A 22,529-nucleotide genomic window follows, 5' to 3' on the forward strand; every position below is an offset into this window, starting at 1 on the left:
CTCTGAGCAGTTGTATTAGTATAAAATAATATATTTTGCCTATAATATAGCTCAGTATTTGTATTATTTATTTTATACAGTCTTTTTTGCTCATCGTTTTCAAGGGTGCCAATAATTTTGGACCTGACTGTATATAAACAAATATATATATATATATATATATATCCTTCATGCTGTGTGTGTGTGTGTGTGTGTGTGTGTGTGTGTGTTTGTGTCTTATAGACACAGGCCTCATTTGTAGGTTGAGTAGGTTAGGTCAAGAAGATGTTGAACAATGGCTGAAACTAAATGTTCTAGTTCTGTAACTACAATGACACAATCGATTTTATTCAAGCTTTCACTGTTACATAATTTCAGCACAACACTGGCTTGTATAGGCCTACCTATCACTTTAATCACTGCCTCCCACCCCGTCGAATGACATTGGAGCCTACCACTTTATACTGTACACGTGCTCAAAACGAAGCTTAATTTGCTGGCTGCCTTATCACATTTTGCTTGCCATTGGTCTGGAATGATGTCATCCACTGTACAGACCACAGACCCAACCTCCATACAACAACCCCTCCTCCTGCACCCCCTGTCTTCCTCTCTCTCACACACGTATACATCCGAGAGCACATTGACACATGCACAAGCACTGACACTGGTGTGGTGTAAGCACTTTTTATAGTGGTGATATTTTTGTTTTCTATTATCAATAATAGATGGTTAGTGTCCTAGGTCCTCTATTTTAAATGCAAGTTTATTCTTGCACGGCAAACGGATCCGCAAAATATTATAGGTCCTGCAGTGCAGAGGATACCGTTAACCAACGAAATGTCTGGACAACATCAATGAAAATGTAAATAATTATATTACACGGAGAGCATGAAGATAAAACGGAATTGTCACTCCTAACGTAAGTGAGTTTATTTTAAACCCTTAACCAAGCATATAGTATCCTGACGAACAAGACTAATGTCTGATATACAATTACTCTGAATATTATAGGCTATTGTTGCCACATGATGATCCAACACTATGGCTACGTGTTACACACTTGTATGCATATAAGAAACACGCCAATACGTTAGAATGCAGCTGGTCTCACAGACTAGACTCCTAACTAAGAACAGTGATGTCCTCAAACTAGTTTTCGGTTTCCTGAGACACCGGACACTATATATCCATTTGACGCGACACTACGAATCAATTGGATTAAATTCACCTTCATTACTTATTAACTGTCCGCCAGAGGATAATAGCACCAACCCTCATTCTCTGCAGTCTTTGCCAAAATAAGTTATATTATTTATCAAGACTATGGGAGTGAAAGTGATACGAGATGTTGATGATACATTTTCCATGGCCTAATTTGGACCAAACCGTGTATGATGTTGTAGGACATACATGCTATAAAGCCATTACCATTATTTCTTATTTATTTTTTGTTGCATGGTTTTCTTATGAATTATTTACATGATGTGCGTTTTTGCAAGTCACACTATTCAATACTAGTATGTATTCTTATTTTGGCAGTTTTTATATAGACTAGGCCTAATAATTTCAGCATATCTATATCCTATATGCGAACAAAGTGCAAACGTAAAACGCCACTCATAAAGATGAGAAGAGACTGCTTCTTTTTCCCTGCCAGTGACAAACTGAGACGGGACCCTAAGCATAACGATGTGCGACGATGCGCGAAATAATTGAACTCTCGTATGATTCCACCTTATTTAATTTATGGGCTTCCTCTGCTATTAGCGGTCAATCTATTAGGGTTTTTTCACCAATGCCCGTTGTTATTATTCCCCTTACCTTGCAGGCGCAGCATGCCGTTATTTGTCCACAGCAAACCGGGATAAATAGTATTGCAGGTAGGTCTTTTTGTGAATGTGTAGATAGATGACCAGAGGTCACCAAGGTTTCAAATAGGCCTCATAATTTCAGATAATTTCAGCAGTAGACTGTGCCATAACAAGATGATACAGTGCATTCGGAAAGCATTCAGACCCCTTGACATTTTCCACATTTTGTTACGTTCCAGCCTTATTCTAAAATGGATTAAATGTTTTTTTTTCTTCATCAATCTACACACAATACCCCATAATAACAAAGCAAAAACAGGTTTTTAGAAATTGTTGTAATTTATAACAAATAAAAAACGGAAATACCACATTTACATAAGTATTCAGACCCTTTACTCAGTACTTTGTTGAAGCACCTTTGGCAGCAATTACAGCCTCGATGCACAGCTATTTTCAGGTCTCTCCAGAGATGTTGGATCGGGTTCAAGTCCGGGCTCTGGCTGGGCCACTCAAGGACATTCAGAGACTTATGCCAAAGCCACTGCTGTGTTGTCTTGGCTGTGTGCTGTGTGCTTAGGGTCATTGTCCTGTTGGAAGGTGAACCTTCGCCCCAGTCTGAGGTCCTGAGCGCTCTGGAGCAGGTTTTCATCAAGGATCTCTCTGTAATTTGCTCCGTTCATCTTTCCCTCGACTCTGACTAGTCTCCCAGTCCCTGCCGCTGAAAAGCATCCACACAGCATGATGCTGCCACAACCATGCTTCACCATAGGGATGGTGCCAGGTTTCCTCTAGACGTGATGCTTGGCATTCAGGCCAAAGAGTTCAATCTTGGTTTCATCAGACCAGATAATCTTGTTTCTCATGGTCTGAGAGTCCTTTAGGTACCTTTTGGCAAACTCCAAGTGGGCTGTCATGTGCCTTTTACTGAGGAGTGGCTTCCGTCTGGCCACTCTACCATAAAGGCCTGATTGGTGGAGTGCTGCAGAGATGGTTGTTCTTCTGGAAGGTTCTCCCATCTCGACAGAGGAATTCTGGAGCTCTGTCAGTGTAACCATTGGGTTCTTGGTCACCTCCCTGACCAAGGCCCTTCTCCCCCGATTGCTCAGTTTGGCCGGGTGGCCAGCTATAGGAAGAGTCTTGGTGGTTCCAAACTTCTTCCATTTAAGAATGATGGAGGCCACTGTGTTCATGGAGACATTCAATGCTGCAGAAATGTTTTGGTACCCTTCCCCATATCTGTGCCTCGACACAATCCTTTCTCAGAGCTCTACGGACAATTCCTTCGACCTCATCGCTTGGTTTTTGCTCTGACATGCACTGTCAACTGTGGGACCTTATATAGACAGGTGTGTGCCGTTCCAAATCATATCCAATCAATTTAATTTACCACAGGTGGCCTCCAATAAAGTTGTAGAAACATCTCAAGGATGACCAATGGAAACAGGCTGCACCTGAGCTCAATTTCGAGTCTCATAGCAAAGGTTCTGAATACTTATGTAAATAAGGTATTTCTGTTTTTTATTTTTTATAAATTTGCAAAAAAAATCTAAAAACCTGTTTTTGCTTTGTCATTATGGGGTATTGTGTATAGATTGATAAGGACATTTTTATTTATTTAATCCATTTTAGAATAAGGCTGTAACGTATCAAAATGTGGATAGGGAAGGGGTCTGAATACTTTCCAAATGCACTGTATGTGGTGAAAGATCCTAAAGAGACAGACAGTGCCTTGTGAATCCCACATGGTCCTCTACTTCAGAGTGAGACTAATCATCAGGTCACCTCTCTACATTCAAATGTTCTAGGCTTTCTTTCTACTGCTGTAACAATAATCACATACTGGTATAGCGGATGGAAGTCTGTCTTCTGCACATCAGAATCTTTGTTCTTATTCTGTAGCAAAAACATTACTTTTACACCCTTTATCAAGCCTCCAAATTCAGAAGCTCTTTTTCACAATGTATGTAGGCCTACTGGCTGCAATTGTAGATATGGTGACAGTAATGGTCAGAATGGGGCTGAAGAACAATGATGATGATGATAATGATCTCAAGAGGCATTGCTTGCTGCAAGCATTTGCTTAAGTATGTTTTTGTGGTTTGCACTGTGTTTTTGGTCTGACTGTGATTAGACAGTATGATTAAAAAGGACCAATACACTGTTACACTGTGTTCATGTATGTGCGGATGAGGTGTTTACAATGTGTGAGTGAAAAGTGATCAGAGTGATGTTGACTTCCACCATGACAAAACTGGGTCAATGTAACCCAACCCCCCTCCACCACAGGCTACGAAGGCAAGGCTTAGGATACCATCACCAAGCTCTGTGCGTGGATGTATGCATGTGGAAAACCCAAGCATGGTGTGCTTTGTCTATGGGTCACTATGTGTGTTGCGTGGGAGTGAATTATCCTCAGTGCCTTTTGCCATGTTTCTACCTCCTGTCTAGTCTGTGGTCTACCCTGTCAGGTCATATTCTGTCTTTATATCTCTGTCCTCCCATCTCTCTATTTCTCTCCCAACCTTCATCTCTCTCTTGTTATCTCTCTGTACTGCCCTGTCCCAGAGAATCTTCTTTAATGCAAAAAAAGCTCATTCATGGGTTTTGTCATAGTAAGTAGCGCTTAGTAGATGACAAATGCAAAGTCTTTACTACCAATGAGAATTAGGCATCAATTTTACAATGTCTTTATTTAAAGGGTAGAATAACATGATAATAATGATACAATATCTAAAGCTTTGCCCAAAATGTCCTCTCTCCTCCAGTCTTTATTCAAGTATTTCATGACGAAGTGCTTATTTATAGGTTACGACACGTACATCGATGGTCAGTCAGTGCCTGTGGCAGTAACAGCCAGCTCTCTAGTCTGCTGTGCTATGGCAAAGGGCCTTCTCTAAAAGGGAGATATATTTGTCTGTTTATTCGGTCAGAGATTTGGTTCTGCTGCATTTCTCCAACCATTCTCTTGACCTAACTTCAATTTCAACAAACTGTTCTTAAAACAGTGGTGTCTGCCGTGTTTTGGCAAAACCATAAAGGTTGTCTTTTGGTCTTTTGGTTTTGATTTAATTCCTGTGTGTTTTTGTTGTGTTTTCTTTCCAAATCCAATGGATGACTAACAGAAATATGCTTCACATATTCTTCTGATCGTTCATTACAGTGGTCGGCAGAAGTAGTCAAGTAATAGTCACGGGATGTGTTCTTCTTGAATTCGAACTCTGCAACAATTTACATTAAATGGCTTTATTATGTGTTATCTAGATGGGAATAACACATGGAAATACCTTGTGTACTAGGTATGTATACAGACTGTTTCATAGTATTTCCCAAAGAGCAGTTTTTTCAAGATAATAAGTGTCCATAACACCATACTCCATACCTAGTAGGTTGCAAGGTAGTTACATAGCTTGGCTATTCCACTGGTCATTACTCTGGCGTAGGACAGATGTGATGTAAATGTTGCTTCGAATTCAAAAAAAAGTGATGATGTTGATGCCAACAGTCATTTAAAAATGTTATCTGAATACAATCTTAATATTGTTTTTCTGTTTCTTTCTCCCCTATCTCTTACACACACAGACAGCTTTGCGTAGACCCAGATGCCTCCACTCCCTCTTGACGAGCGCATAGTGGTTATTCAGCACCCTAAAAACTTGGCCCTACGTGGGTCCTCCCCACAGACCACCCCACAGCCCCCCTCCCATATAACAGCCCCTAGCAACAAACCTCTCTCCCGCCCTTCTCATCCCCACCCTCCTCAGTCCTACCCCAATCCTCCCTCATCGAACTCACTGTCTTTGGAATGCAAGCGCAGATCATCATCCCGTCTGCAGAAAACCAAAGGCGACAAGGCCATCGTCTCAGAGGGTGTCAGACACACCCCTAGCCACTGTCACAGCAACGGGACCGTGACTCTTGGCCCTAGACCCCACCAACACACACACACCATCGACATCAAGTTATCCGTGAACAAAGGAATAAAAGGAGGAGGAGGGCACAGCAACTCTTTAGGTCGCAGTGGGAGTGTGAAGGGGAGCAAGAAAAGGGTCTCGTTACGCTTGGATCCAGGATACGGGGAGAAAAAAGCTGGGGGAACATCAGGGAAGCCTGGTGGAGTAGTGCAGCAACTCCAAAACCACCCACAGAACAAGAGCAAGGCCTCACAAGGCAGTCACCATCAGAATCATCTGTCAGTGTCCCCGGGAGGAGTCTTAGAGTTTGTCCCATCCCAGAGACAGCAGTCCAAGTCCAGAAGAGAGAAGGTGCAGGACGTGTCCCCCAAAGTCTGCTCTGCCAGCTTCCCCCCCAGAGGTGCCCGGGAAGTGCCCTGCGTGGGTAACAAAGAGAATTCCAAACTGGGACCTGTCCATCAAAACCCCAACCCCCAGAGCCTGCCCTGCCACCACAACTCTGTCCCTGTGCCCCATGCCGCTGTTCTAAACTCCCACTACCCTGCCTCCCCTCCCTCCCACCACCCCCGTGCTCCTACCTCGTTTCAGCAACCCCTCAACCAGCCTCGTCCATCCCGCGGCAGGGACCATTGTCCTCAGATCCATCACGGCCTACCCCTCTCCCCCTGTTCCTCCCGTGGAGGTTTCCCCAGCCCAGACCACACCTGTACCATCGACTTCTCCCATCCCTTCAGCTGTGGCTGCTGGAAGCTGGTCCGCTGCAGAGGGGGCAGGGGACGTTCTGCTGGCTGCCAGGGGGGTAGGGGGAGTCCGTCTTCCTCTTTTTCCTGTGCCCACGGCCACAGGGTTGTAGGGGTGAACCACAGAGGGGGCGCAGCAATGGGATTAAGAACTCTTGGGGGATGTTTGTCCACAGCCTCCACCACCAACACCTCATCCTCCAACAGCACTGTGTCAGACTGCCGTACGGGCTTGCTCAGACCCCTGCGATGTGCCTCCTGCTCCGGGGAGGCTGGTGCCTTTGAGAGTCCTGCTGCATTCCGCAAAAAACTGGTGGGGGGATGCCTGCCCTGTACCCCACTATCCTCCTCAGCCCCGCTGCGAGCCTTACAGAGTTGTGTGAGTGGCTGCAACCCAAAAGCCAGTCAGGCCGGCAGCTCTACCTGCAGCTATTGTAGCAGCGACCCCATAGTTGTGACCTTCAACCCACGTCGGGGCGGCAAGCCCCCCGGGATGGGCAGTGGTGTAGGGGCAAGGCACCCCATGGGAGTATTCCCCGCCGATGATGATGATTACAGCGTGCGCACAATCTGGCCCGAGGAGCTTGGAAAAAAGATGACCAGGTCTAAAACCCAACAGAACCACCAGAGCTGTGCCGGGATGGGGATAGGAGTGGGGAAGACATGTGTGGGTCAGAACCAGAACAGCACCAACGGAACCAGCCCTGTCATCCTGGACTGTAGGAACCTGTTGGAGTTCACCCGGAATCAGATAACAGACCACGCTGGCCGATGCCGGCTTCAGCAGGGCAAGATGGCCGTCCTAGATTTTATTGGGTCTGGGCCTGGGCGAGATCCAGACCGGGACTCCCTAAAGAGGCTCTGGAACAAAGGTGGGGAGTCAGGAAAGGTGGATGGCATGGGGCAGGAAGACAATATGACATACCCTCGCACCCCTTCCCCCCGCACCCCCTCTACCCAATCCCCTCCTTCCTTCTCACCCCCACCGTCAGCTCCCAGCACTCTCCTCAAACCCAAACCCAGACAGAGAGATGCAGAGGGACGCCATTCCCTCCCCTCCGCCCAGTCCCTCCACCTGGTCCTAAACTCACTCAACAGAGAGCAGGACGAAGAGAGCGGCAGAGGTAAGGGTGTCATGGTTTCTGTTTCAGTGTCTTAGTCTATACGTCTGCAGAGGGTGTCATACTCTGGTTTCTGTTTCAGTGTCTTAGTCTATACGTCTGCAGAGGGTGTCATACTCTGGTTTCTGTTTCAGTGTCTTAGTCTATACGTCTGCAGAGGGTGTCATACTCTGGTTTCTGTTTCTGTCTCTTAGTCTATACTTCTCCAGATTTTTGGTCCGTTGTGCATTTTTGACAGATTTTTTAAAAATATTTTTGGACACAGATAGTTACAGAACAAAAATCCCCAATGGAGAGACCAGCTTTAATGTCTGACTGCAGAAATGACCATTTGTTCAAGCAAATCTCTTTCATCATATTCTTATTCTCATTACTGTCTCTTTCTCCACACCTATCTTTTAAATATCATTCCTTTCCCTGCCAATCTCATTTTATATGTTATTCTGGTCCTCTGTAGTCCTCTGTAGCTCAGCTGGTAGAGCACGGCGCTTGTAACGCCAAGGTAGTGGGTTCGATCCCCGGGACCACCCATACACAAAAAAAAAAAAAATGTATGCACGCATGACTGTAAGTCGCTTTGGATAAAAGCGTCTGCTAAATGGCATATTATTATTATTATTATTATTCTAACATGTTGGTTATTTAAAAGGAACCTGAGGATAATGACTGTTAATTATAGCCTGGGCTCCAGCGTAAAAAGAGACAGAGAGGAGTGAAATGGAGGGAGGGTGATTGGAACGCAAAGAGAGCTGATAAGAGCGGGAGATTAGAATAGCTGACACTGAACCCTGTCAGTGGGAGATTAAGCTGTTCTCATTTAAATGACAAAGCCCCAGAAACCTAAGATGTATTCTCTATTCTTAATAGTTACATAACTGTAGCCTCCTCCACTCTGTTAAGTCACTGCAGGATGTGTTGATGACATACAGTATAGTATAAAGAATCACACGTTTAAGAAGCTTTTTCATGTCTGTACGTTTCCCTCCCTCTGTTAGGAGAACATGTATGAAATGATGAAAACATTAGCAGTTCCTCAGAGCTGCAAACATTTTTGCTCTGCAGGAGTAAAGTGAACGGCAATGATACTCCTACTCAACAAGAACCATAAATGAGATAAATTGTACACTTTCATTGTCTCTCCTTCATTCACACATCTCTTCAAAACTCTTTCTATCTCTGATGTTTGATTTATATTTTCTGTGTCTAACTCTGGTATACTTCAGGGTGAATGCCTGTCAGTGATCCAAATCAAATAAATTGTCATTTCTCTAAGAGCAATCTCTCACTGTGTTGTGTTGTCCTCTGCTCTCCCAGTGCACCTCACTCTGCCGCTCTCCTCCTCGCTCCCGGCCTCCCTGTCAGATGAGAGTGGGATGACCCCTGATGTGGAGAATGCGGTGGTCAGCCCCATCCTACCCTTCCTCTTCCTGGGCAACGAGAGGGACGCCCAGGACCTGGACCTGCTGCTGCGCCTCAACATCGGCTACGTGGTCAACGTCACCACACACCTGCCCCTCTACCACCTCGGCTCTGGCCTGGTGCGCTACAAACGGCTGCCGGCTACCGACAACAGCAAGCAGAACCTACGACAGTACTTTGAGGAGGTCTTTGAGTTCATCGGTGAGTTGAGCAGTATCTACCTCAGGGGTGTCAAACTCATTTTGCCCCAGGGACTGGTCTTCTATCCATAGTTTTGGGAATTGTCGATGCTCCCAGACTGTCTACCTTGTCGATGCTCCCAGCCTGAATTAAAAATGGATTAAATTGAGACGTTTTTGTCACTGGCCTACGCACAATATCCCATAATGTCAAAGTAGAGTTATGTTTTTCTGCGTTTTTTGAAATTAATAGAAAATGAAAATCTGAAGTATTCAACACCTTTGTTATGGCAAGCCTAAATAAGTTAAGGAGTAAAAATTGCTTAACAAGTCACATAATAAGTTGCATGGACATGCAATAATAGTGTTTAACATGAGTTTTTTATGACTACCTCATCTCTGTACCCCACACATACAATTATCTGTAAGATCCCTCAGTCGAGCAGTGAATTTCAAACACAGATTCAACCACAAAGACCAGGGAGGGTTCCCAGTGCCTCGCAAAGAAGGGCACCTATTATTTTTTTTTTAAGCAGACATTGAATATCCATTTGAGCGTGGTGAAGTTATTCTTTACACTTTGGGTGGTGTATCAATACATCCAGTCATTGCAAAGATACAGGCGTCCTTCCTAACTCAGTTGCGGTAGAGGAAGGAATTCACACAGGGATTTCACCATGAGGCCAATGGTGACTTTAAAACAGTTACAGAGTTTAATGGTTGTGATAGGAAAAAACTGAGGCTGGATCAACAACATTGTAGTTACTCCAGAATACTAACCTAATTGACAGAGTGAAAAGAACGAAGCATGTACAGAATTTAAATATTCCAAAACATGCATCCTGTTTTCAACAAGGCACTAAAGTAATACTGCAAAAAATGTCCTGAATACAAGGTGTTATGTTTGGGGCAAATCCAATACAACATATTACTGAGTACCACTTTCCATATTTTCAAGCATAGTGGAGGCTGCATCATGTTATGGGTACGCTTGTAATCATTGAATTCACCTTTCAGCAGGATATTAACCTAAAATACAAGGCCAAATCTACACTGGAGTTGCTTACCAAAAAGACAGTGAATGTTCCTGAGTGGCCGAGTTACAGTTTTGACTTAAATCTACTTGAAAATCTATGGCAAGACCTGAAAATGGTTGTCTAGCAATGATCAACAACCAATTTGACAGAACTTGAATCATTTTAAAAAGAATAATGGGCAAATGTTGCACAATCCAGGTGTGGAAAGCTCTTAGAGACTTACCCAAAAAGACTCACAGTTGTTATCGCTGCCAAAGGTGCTTCTACAAAGTATTGACTCAGGGATGTGAATACTTACAGTTGAAGTCGGAAGTTTACATACACTTAGGTTGGTGTCATTAAAACTCGTTTTTCAACCACACACATTTCTTGTTAACGAACTATAGTTTTGGCAAGTCGGTTAGGACATCAACTTTGTGCATGACACAAGTAATTTTTCCAACAATTGTTTACAGACAGATTATTTCACTTATAATTCACTGTATCACAATTCCAGTGGGTCAGAAGTTTACATACACTAAGTTGACTGTGCCTTTAAACAGCTTGGAAAATTCCAGAATATTATGTCATGGCTTTAAAAGCTTCTGATAGGCTAATTGACATAATTTGAGTCAATTGGAAGTGTACCTGTGGATGTATTTCAAGGCCTACCTTCAAACTCAGTGCCTCTTTGCTTGACATCATGGGAAAATCCAAAGAAATCAGCCAAGACCTCAGAAAAAAATGGTAGACCTCCACAAGTCTGGTTCATCCTTGGGAGCAATTTCCTAACGCCTGAAGGTACCACGTTCATCTGTACAAACAATAATATGCAAGTATAAACACCATGGGACCACGCAGCCGTCATACCGCTCAAGAAGGAGACGCGTTCTGTCTCTTGGAGATGAACATACTTTGGTGCGAAAAGTGCAAATCAATCCCAGAACAACAGCAAAGGACCTTGTGAAGATGCTGGAGGAAACAGGTACAAAAGTATGTTCATCTTTGGCCATAATGACCATCGTTATGTTTGGAGGAAAAAGGGGGGTCATGCAAGCTGAAGAACACCATCCCAACCGTGAAGCACGGGGGTGGCAGCATCATGCTGTGGTGGTGCTTTGCTGCAGGAGGGACTGGTGCACTTCACAAAATAGATGGCATCATGAGGAAGGAAAATTATGTGAATATATTGAAGCAACATCTCAAGACATCAGTCAGGAAGTTAAAGCTTGATTGCAAATGGGTCTTCCAAATGGACAATGACCCCAAGCATACTTCCAAAGTTGTGGCAAAATGGCTTAAGGACAACAAAGTCAAGGTATTGGAGTGGCCATCACAAAGCCCTGACCTCAATCCTAATGAAAATGTGTGGGCAGAACTGAAAATGCGTGTGCGAGCAAGGAGGCCTACAAACCTGACTCGGTTACACCAGCTCTGTCAGGAGGAATGGGCCAAAATTCACCCAACTTATTGTGGGAAGCTTGTGGAAGGCTATCCGAAACGTTTGACCCAAGTTAAACAATTTAAAGGCAATGCTACCAAATACTAATTGAGTGCATGTAAACTTCTGACCCACTTTAGATGTGATGAAAGAAATAAAAGCTGAAATAAATCATTCTCTCTACTATTATTCTGACATTTCTCATTCTTAAAATAAAGTGGTGATCCTAACTGACCTAAAACAGGGACTTTTTACTAGGATTAAATGTCAGGAATTGTGAAAAACTGAGTTTAAATGTATTTGGCTAAGGTGTATGTAAACTTCCGACTTCAACTGTATGTAAATGAGATATTTCTGTATTTCATTTTCAATACATTTGCAAAAATGTCTAAAAACATGTTTTCACTTTGTCATTGTATAGTATTGTGTGTAGATGGGTGAGAATTGTTATTTATTTAATCCATTTTGAATTCTGGCTGTAACACAACAAAATGTGGAATAAGTAAAGGGGTGTGAATACTTTCTGATCGCACTGTACATGTATATACTGTAGATCATTTTTTAACTCAAAACACCCGTGGGTTGGATTGGAACCCCTAATCTACCTTCATTTTCTATCGCACTCACTATCCCCGTTCCTGTCTTTTGGTATTTTTCTCTCTGAGCTTAGAATCTTTGAAACTTGAAGTATTTTAGCACTGAGATAAGAAGCGGATCATGATGATTTCTATGTGAAGTCTTTCCTCTGATCTCTTTCTCCTATTTCAAAGTTTTGTGACTGGAGAGACATTTAGGGAGCTATAAATGGATCAAGGGAAGATGGGAGAACTGGAGAGTCAGATCCAGAAAAAGCTGTGGAGTAGATGAATTCCAGCAATCATCCTTGACAGGAATCTGATAGCCACCTCTTTTCATCCACAGAGGAGGCTCACCAGAGTGGGCGAGGAGTGTTGATTCATTGTCAAGCGGGCGTGTCCCGCTCGGCAACCATCGTCATCGCCTACCTGATGAAGCACACCCTTATGACCATGACTGATGCCTACAAGTATGTGCGAGGCCGTCGTCCTGTGGTGTCTCCCAACCTCAACTTCATGGGTCAGCTACTGGAGTTTGAGAGGGACCTCAACTCCGGTGTCACTCCTCGCATCCTGACCCCCAAACTCAGCGGCCTTGAGACCCAGGTCTGAGAGCGGGAGACGAGGGACAGAATGGAGGGAAGGGGAAGGAGGAAACCAGCATTGGGCCAGCCATAGTTTTGTGAAGGAGAAATGAAAGGTAGAGTGATAAAGAGGGGATTTCTGATTGACAGAGTGTCCCTATTGGCATAGATTATGAATTATATATTATAGGATAAATAATTTGATTGGTTAACTTATTTATAGTCCCATTTCTGGTCAACCTGATCCTCATCCAATACCATTTGTAATTATTTGCCAAGATTTTATATAATGCTTGGATATCATTATTTACAATGATACACTGTAATCAGATGGCTCAATTGATGCTTGTGGTAAATAGCATTACAGAAGTTAAGGAAGTGCAATGAGTCCTGGTCTGACACAAGGGTGTCATTTACAAAATCCATAACGCATGCAGAACCAGAATAGAAACAACTATAGTGACATCCCACCATTCAGCTATGACAACACAACTATCCATAGCCCCAGAGAGGTCATTCCAATGCACTTTATCAATTTATCAATATTCCCCACTGGGTCGGAAATGTCTAAGTAAAAAAAAATATATATATATATATATATATATATATATATACACAGTACCAATCAAAAGTTTTAGAACACCTTCTCATTCAAGGGTTTTTCTTTATTTTTAGTATTTACTTAATTGTAGAATAATAGTGAAGACATCAAAACTATGAAATAACACATATGGAATCATATAGTAACCAAAAGGTGTTAAACAAATCAAAATATATTTTATATTTGAGATTCTTCAAAGTAGCCACCCTTTGCCTTGATGACAGCTTTGCACACTCTTGGCATTCTCTCAACTAGCTTCACCTGGAATGCTTTTCCAACAGTCTTGAAGGAGTTCCCACATATGCTGAGCACTTGTTGGCTGCTTTTCCTTCACTCTGCGGTCTGACTCATCCCAAACCATCTCAATTTGGTTGAGGTTGGGGGATTGTGGAGGCCAGGTCATCTGATGCAGCTCTCCATCACTTTCCTTCTTGGTAAAATAGCCCTTACACAGCCTGGAGGTGTGTTGGGTCATTGTCCTGTTGAAAAACAAATGATAGTCCCACTAAGCCCAAACCAGATGGGATGGCGTATCGCTGCAGAATGCTGTGGTAGCCATGCTGATTAAGTGTGCCTTGAATTCTAAATAAATCACAGACAGTGTCACCAGCAAAGCACCCCCACACCATAACACCTCCTCCTCCATGCTTTATTGTGGGAAATACACATGCAGAGATCATCCGTTCACCCACACCTCGTCTCACAAAGACACGGCGGTTGGAACCAAAAATCTCAAATTTGGACTCCAGACCAAAGGAACATTTCCACCGGTCTAATGTCCGTTGCTTGTGTTTCTTGGCCCAAGTAAGTCTCTTCTTCTTCTTATTGGTGTCCTTTAGTAGTGGTTTCTTTGCAGCAATTCGACAATGAAGGCCTGATTCACACAGTCTCCTCTGAAAAGTTGATGTTGAGATGTGTCTGTTACTTGAACTCTGTGAAGCAATTATTTGGGCTGTAATTTCTGGGGCTGGTAAGTCTAATGAACTTATCCTCTGCAGCAGAGGTTACTCTGGGTCTTCCATTCCTGTGGCGGTCCTCATGAGAGCCAGTTTCATCATAGCGCTTGATGGTTTTTGCAACTGCACTTGAAGAAACTTTCAAAGTTCTTGAAATGTTCCGTATTTACTGACTTTCATGTCTTAAAGTAATGATGGACTGTCGTTTCTCTTTGCTTATTTGAGCTGTTCTTGACATAATATGGACTTGGTCTTTTACCAAATAGGGCTATCTTCTGTATACCCCCCCTACCTTGTCACAACACAACTGATTGGCTCAAACGCATTAAGAAGGTAAGAAATTCCACAAATTACTTTTAAGAAGGTACACCTGTTAATTGAAATGTATTCCAGGTGACTACCTCATGAAGCTGGTTGAGAGAATGCCAAGAGTGTGCAAAGCTGTATTCAAGGCAAAGGGTGGCTATTTGATTAATCTCAAATCTAAAATATATTTTGATTTTTTTAACACCGTTTTGGTTACTATATGATTCCATATGTGTTATTTCATAGTTTTGATGTCTTCACTATTATTCTACAATGTAGAAAATAGTAAAAAATTAAGAAAAACCCTTGAATGAGTAGGTGTTCTAAAACTTTTGACCGGTAGTGTATACTGTATCTTGGGAGTTGTGCAATAGAGCAGCTTGTGGCTGGTGGAGGAGTGACCAAGGTTTAATCGTGCCAATTCTTAGGAAAATGGGGTGAAACCAGAAACCTACAACTCAGTGGATGAAACCAGAGCTGGTGCCAATAGAGGAATGGTCAAGAGCAACAATACACAGACAACACTGAACAGATTCAGCAGACTGTTATTGAACGGGACTTAGTCATGGATCTATCCATGTTGTCTTTCTAACAGACGATGGTTGGAAAGATATAAAAATATGAACACTGCAAAGTTGTATGCTTTAATTAAGACACAAAACTGCACGAAGATATTGTTCTTACAGTGCCCTCCTTGTTTGTGGAATATTTATCCTGAACATGTTTACTATTGCATATATAGAAGTACAGAGTATTTATTTTATTGATATGTTTTGTCATTTATTTTGCAATGTTTATGTCAATGCTTATATTTTAACTTAAAGAATATACATTCTATACATGTATGTGTTAAAATGTATCATTACTGAGAAGGAAGTCAAGGGAAAAGAGGGAATATAGAAAATACTCATGATCATTTCCTGTAATTGTGAAACATTCAGTAGTAATTAAAATCTGACTTGAAAGATAAGATAAATTATTATTTTTATAAGATAGAAAGGCAGCAGAGAGACAATCCTTGTCAACATGTCTTCATTTCATTCATGGCCTAGATAATTATTGTAGAAAAAACAGTTTATTGATTTATATTGAACTTAAATTAAATCCAGTGATTGCCAAACCAAGGACTTTGAGGTCCATAGCCAAACTATTAGGTTGTGAATGAAAATATAATGCAATGTTCAACTATCCTAGTCTTTAGATAATATCCAGGCCTTTATCTGCCTTGTCTGTCTGCCTGTTTATCTGCTAATCTATCTTTATCTATCAACCCATCCTAGTCTTGAGTTACAGTAATTAGTTCTTCCTGATCCGTTTATTCCCTCAAGCTGTATTCAGCTATACCATGTTACTGTGTATACCATGTTATACCATGTTACTGTGTATACTATGTTATACCATGTTACTGTGTATACCATGTTATACCATGCTACTGTGTTTACCATGTTATACCATGTTACTGTGTATACCATGTTATACCATGCTACTGTGTATACCATGTTATACCATGCTACTGTGTATACCATGTTACTGTGTATACCATGTTATACCATGCTACTGTGTATACCATGTTATACCATGCTACTGTGTATACCATGTTATACCATGCTACTGTGTATACCATGTTATACCATGCTACTGTGTATACCATGTTATACCCTGTTACTGTGTATACCATGTTATACCATGTTACTGTGTATACCATGTTATACCATGTTACTGTGTATACCATGTTATACCATGTTACTGTGTATACCATGTTATACCATGTTACTGTGTATACCATGTTATACCATGTTACTGTGTATACCATGCTCAGGATAACAGAAATTAGCAATCCTTTGTAGCAGACAGAATGATGCCTCTCTTAATCTTATCTTCTGACATGATGTCGTATCCCTTCTTTAGCCCTCCAGTGTCTGCTTTGTGCACCCATCTGCCTCTGTAGAGTTTGAATCTCTTTTACTACAATACTATGCATTATTATTTTAGAAATATGGATTTGATCCGCGAAAACGATAACAAAGCTTTATCATTGAGTTCACTGTGAAACACACACTTCCTGCATTTTGTTTAGTTCTCAGCCTTGGTCCTTAAGGTTAAACCCATCCAACTTGTATTTAATAGTGTGGGTTGTCAGTCGCCCCTTGAGCTCCTGTCTGTCAGTCTGTGCCTTGGTTCCTTTTCACTAGTTTTACATTTACTGATCCTTATTGCACAATTTATACTGTGATGCCCAGCAAGGTATGATCTATTACAGTCCTGCTATGTATCAAATTTTGATATAAACTGAACAAAAATATAAATGCAACATGCAACAATTCCATTTGATTTTACTGAGTTACAGTTCATATGAGGAAATCAGTCAATTGAAATCAATTCATTAGGTCCTAATCTATGGATTTCACATGACTGGGAATACCGATATGCATGGGGCACTCTGTTCACAATGTTGACATCAGCAAACCACTCGCCCACACAACGCCATACACATGGTCTGCGGTTGTGAGGCCAGTTGGACATACTGCCAAATTCTCTAAAACGGCTTATGGTAGCGAAATGAATGTTCAATTATCTGGCAACAGCTCTGGTGGACATTCCTGCAGTCAACATGCCAATTGCACGCTCCCTTGAAACTTGAGACATCTGTGGCATTGTGTTGTGTGATAAAACTGCACATTTTAGGGTGGCCTTTTATTGTCCCCAGCACAAGGTGCACCTGTGTAATGATCATGCTGTCACACCTGTCAGGTTATCCACACCTGTCAGGTTATCTTGGCAAAGGGGAAATGCTCACTAACAGGGATGTAAACACATTTCTGCACAACATTTGAGAAAATACGTTTTTTTGTGCATATGGAACATTTCGGCGAACTTTTATTTCAGCTCATGAAACATGGGACCAACACTTTACATGTTGCGTTTATATTTTTGTTCAGTGTAGATTATATCAATAATCTATAGTTGTTCACACACACTATTTTCTGATTATTGATGACCCCTATAGATGGTTGTTTCAGTTGATTTAGGGACATTAAGGCCTAGTTTGTCCCAAACCTCATACCAAAGGGTTCAGTTTGATGAGGGAGCTCTGGGATTGGCCAGACAAAACCTAACTCATGAGTGGGTGTTGCTGCTGTAACAAATAACAGAACAACAATATGTGTATTTAAAACTTGAACTTTTGTACTTGAGATTATGGCTTTCATATGTGTTCCCAAAGGATTAAGAGGTAATCATCATATGCCATAAGTGTTTTGCTGTAAAGGCATAATTTCCCCCAACACATTTTGATTGAAAACTGCCAGTAGCCCTTTTTCCAGATTTATATACAAATTTGGTATAAAATGCAAGAAATCTAAAATCTGAAAACCAAGAATGCCTTTGGTTAAGCTGTGTATAGTTTGGTTATCCAAAGCAATGTACCATCCATTCATATTCAATTTGCAGTTGAATAGTTTGATCTCTAAATACCTAATTGATTCTGGGATTTTTTTTCCTGCCTACTTCGTAATTATGTGTTGATCTATATTTTTCTACATTTCTGTTTGTTCATGATGTACACACATTTGTGTGTATGTGCATCTGAGTGAGTTTTTGACTGTGGATCTCAGTTTTGTATGAGTAGATGGTTCATCAGTGCTTCTTCCAGTCATCTCTACCAGGTATTTCCAAAATAATGACCTCCAGCTGCCCTCAGTCTTGCTCTGTATTATTCAATCACTCATCAGACCTTACTATAGGTGTGCTGTGTGTCAACACACCATATTCCACTGTGACCTCCACAATTCGTTTATTTTCCTGCTGTTCTTTCCAATTTGATCTGAATGACACCTTTCCAATGGGATCTATTGTGAATGAACCTTGTCAAAGTAATGCAGGGCTTATGCAAAGTGGGTGTCCACACAATTATATTTAATTCAACTTTTACTATTTTTTTTTTTAAAGTATGGTTTACCCAAGCCTCAAGCTGAACTCAGATGCTTCTCTGAGGAACAATTATTATTAGATCATACATTAGATCAAGAAAATAACAAAGAAAATTGTATAGACTTTCATCTTTGATCGCTTCTTGAACATTCTCCCTTTAGTTCATGCAAGGCAAAGGGAATAGTCTCAATATATAGAACTCGTGATGAGTAAAGAATCTTCCATTTGTAGTTTGCACATGAAAAGAAACACACAATTTAAACAAATATTTATTTGTTGTATGACTTCCTTGGAACTTGTTGTAAATCTGTTAATTGATGAGTTGTGTGAATTTACATGTATTCGTATATGTGTTTAAGGCTTGTTTTCTATTGTTCTCTAATTAGAGACATCCTCCTTTATAAATGATGAGGGTAATAAATGTCCATAAGATGTGGAAAACCTATCATTAGAACTGTTCAGTAGTGTTTTTATCCTGTTGCTCTGCTTCCTTGGAGATCAAAAGGTCAGTTCTGGCCTCTAATGACACTGCTGTAACCCTCTCACTTTTCCAACCCATTGAACAATTGATTCTCATGAGCAGAGATTACTATTTTCATATTGTAGTAATTGGGTCCCTTTCCATGTATGTACAGTTTATCTTCTTGTAACTTTTATCAGTGGTTCTTTGTATGGAGTGCACTGTGATTAATATGACGCTGCTACACTACATGACCAAAAGTATGTGGACACCTGCTTGTCGAACATCTCATTCCAAAATCATGGGCATTAATATGGAGTTGGTTCCCCCTTTGCTGCTATAACACCCTCCACTCTTCTGGGAAGGCTTTCCTCTAGATGTTGGAACATTGCTGCGGGGACTTGCTTCCATTCAGCCACAAGAGCTTTAGTGAGGTCGGGCACTGATGTTGGGCGATTAGGCCTGGCTCTCAGTCAGCGTTCCAATTCATCCCAAAGGTGTTCGATGGGGTTGAGGTCAGGGCTCTGTGCAGGCTAGTCAAGTTCTTCCACACCGATCTCGACAAACCATTTCTGTATGGACCTTGCTTTGTGCACGGGGCATTGTCATGCTGAAACAGGAAAGGGCCTTCCCCAAACATTTAATGAAGCTCCCGACGAACAGTTCCTGTGCTGACGTTGCTTACAGAGGCAGGTTGGAACTTTGGTAATGAGTGTTGCAACCGAGGACAGACCATTTTTACGCTCTACATGCTTCAGCACTCGGCGGTCCCGTTCTGTGATCTTGTGTGGCCTACCACTTCGCGGCTGAGCCATTGTTGCTCCTAGAGGTTTCCACTTCACAATAACAGCATTTACAGTTGACCGGGGCAGCTTTAGCAGGGCAGAAATGGTATGAACTGACTTGTTGGAAAGGTGGCATCCTATGATGGTGCCACATTGAAAGTCACTGAGCTCTTCAGTTAGGCCCTTCTACTGCCAATGTTTGTCTATGGAGATTGCATGGACGTGTGCTCCATTTTATACACCTGTCAGCAACGGGTGTGGCTGAAATAGCCAAATCCACTAATTTGAAGGGGTGTCCACATACCTTTGTATATATAGTGTATGTTAGACAGGCATGATCAGAGCGTCACATTCAATTGATGAAAAACTGTGCATTTTACTAAGGACGACTGATACGAACTGGACGTGCATGTTCTCAATCCTGCTTATATTTTCTCTGATCAATCCAGATTGCAGTGTACCTGCTCAATGCCACGGTGCATGAGGCTGGATGTGTTGATCTATATCAGTATGGCTATGTGCACATGCATACAAACTGTTTGGTTTTCATCAAGTTCCTCATTGACGGTGCAGGGGGAGGATCTTTATGGTCGAGAACATTCTAAACATTCTAACCTCTTCTGTCCTACACCTTACTGTGATAAAGAAACTGATATTGCTGTTCAATGACAATAATAATCAGTGATATTAATACCAACAATATTAATTAACAGTTGATTACATGATTACAATACTGTATGTTATGAGTGTATTCTACCCATTGTACATAAAGGAGATGAAGGAGATAAAGGTCCCGTCTAGCTCAGTTGGTAGAGCATGGCGTTTGCAACGCCAGGGTTGTGGGTTCGATTCCCACGGGGGGGCAGTATGAAAAAAAAAAAGAATTATGCACTCACTAACTGTAAGTCGCTCTGGATAAGAGCGTCTGCTAAATTACTAAAATGTAAAGACTGGATGAGTGAAAGGGAGAGGATAATGATTCTGTACCCATGATTACACCCCAAAACATATGCAGGATGAAAACAGATGGCTGGAATATAAAACCATCCACTGTGCAACATTTCTGGTAAATATGAAAAACCAGAACTGTTTATTAGAATAAATTTTTTACATACAAACCATGCAAACCTTTTGTTTTTATTATGTTGTGACAAGACTTTCTAGGATGACTTTTAATGTATGAATGGCACACGCTTGAAAAATCCATATCTATTAATCCATTGTAGACTTTGTTGACTGGAAACTTGCACATGTGATATGTGTGTGCTGGAAGGTGCCATGAACACAAAAAAACGATCAATATAACGGCACATTAGTGAGTGATACTCTGAAGCACAGAGGCTGCTTCTCTCTCACCATCGACTGTTGGACTTTCAAGCCAGGAATGCCATTTTGGAAATTATCGAACAGTTACATTATACAGTCAATGGGACTGTCAGATTCCCATTGATTATTCAGATTTTCACCCAACCCGGATGCACCCTGTCCATCATTACATAAGTGTTGGTTGGGAGGCAGGGTGGTGTGATTAGGCTCCCTGGGGGCAGATCAATCAGCAGCCCCACTCTGGGACTCTACGGCATGTGGTCCATGTGACAACAGCCTCTCCGGCCAACAATACTAGACAGGTACAGGCATAGTGAAACTGCCAAACACTTGATGTTGCCTTGCCCAGGATCTCTGTCCTTGGTGAAACTTTGGTTCCATCATTGCATACAAACTGATGATTTTCAGGGAAGAGAGGAAAGGGGCTGCGACAGGTTTCAGCGAGCGAAAGGGACAGGGAAAGAGGAGGGATGGAGGGCCACAGACCGGCAAGGAATCAATGGGTAGAGAAATGATACTGATACTGGTGCTCCTCAATGCAGTTATCACGAAAGTGTTACAACTAAAGCCTTAGAGGGAGGGAGTTTTATTCAGGTTTGCACAATGTGTGTTATATTTGTGTAGAGAAATAGCGAGAGTGGTGAAGCTTGAGGCAGTAGGCTATATGTTCACAATCCATATTATGAAAAAATATGAGTCCATTTTGCAGTAATCTTTGACATTCAAACTCAACATAACCTAGGACCTTTAGCTGCAGAATTGTTTTCATCTATAGGCTACCGCTGTACTGATGTGTTATAGCTAATGTCCTCAAAAAGTACAATATATTATTATGACGTTGCCCTTATTAGGTCTAAATCCATCAATAAGATCATATAGTCAAATACAATTCTGCAATCAGAACAAAGTAAATCTGAATGGCTCCATATTTAAAAACCTCATGACTGATGTGCATTCACCTGTTGGTACAGTGTATTTAGATTTGTAGGCCTATGGGTGTGGTTTACCTTCTAGATTGTTTGTTGATTGAATAGTCAAAATTATGTGACTGGATCTTCGCGTTTTTCCCTCTACTCATACTCACGTCGTCTCCGCCTGAGCCTACAGTAAGTTACTTGCCCCTGACCTTAGTCTTGTTATAAATTGAACAATGGTAGGCTAACGTAATTTATTGTAATGGGAAGCCTATTTTAGCAAATAATGTAGGTGTACATTTGATTGTCATATTATTCCAAATGTATTCATTATAACCTCTATTATTTGTGTGATTGTTGATAATGTTTTGATTCATGATGACAGACATAAGTTCACAATGGCAGAATGTAGACATAAACTATGTGGGCTAATAACCTTGAAATAAGTATTATATGGGAATTGTTATATCTC

The 22,529-nt window shown here is 41.6% G+C and overlaps 2 protein-coding genes across 2 annotated transcripts; both read left to right on the top strand.

Moving 5' to 3' along the window:
• Nucleotides 1–629: 629 nt before the first annotated feature.
• On the top strand, nucleotides 630–6,557 carry LOC121578912. The gene is made up of 3 exons (XM_041893218.1): nucleotides 630–901; nucleotides 5,373–6,503; nucleotides 6,550–6,557. The coding sequence occupies exons 2-3, from the start codon at nucleotides 5,393–5,395 to the stop codon at nucleotides 6,555–6,557; spliced, it is 1,119 nt and encodes a 372-aa protein (XP_041749152.1). The 5' UTR covers nucleotides 630–901; nucleotides 5,373–5,392.
• Nucleotides 6,531–16,993, top strand: LOC121579487 (dual specificity protein phosphatase 10-like). Its single transcript, XM_041894094.1, has 4 exons — nucleotides 6,531–7,568; nucleotides 8,880–9,185; nucleotides 12,542–12,895; nucleotides 15,071–16,993. The coding sequence occupies exons 1-3, from the start codon at nucleotides 6,584–6,586 to the stop codon at nucleotides 12,805–12,807; spliced, it is 1,557 nt and encodes a 518-aa protein (XP_041750028.1). The 5' UTR covers nucleotides 6,531–6,583; the 3' UTR covers nucleotides 12,808–12,895; nucleotides 15,071–16,993.
• Nucleotides 16,994–22,529: the final 5,536 nt, after the last annotated feature.

The sequence above is a fragment of the Coregonus clupeaformis genome, chromosome 13 (genome assembly GCF_020615455.1).
Source record: "Coregonus clupeaformis isolate EN_2021a chromosome 13, ASM2061545v1, whole genome shotgun sequence".
NCBI classification, from domain to species: Eukaryota; Metazoa; Chordata; class Actinopteri; order Salmoniformes; family Salmonidae; genus Coregonus; species Coregonus clupeaformis.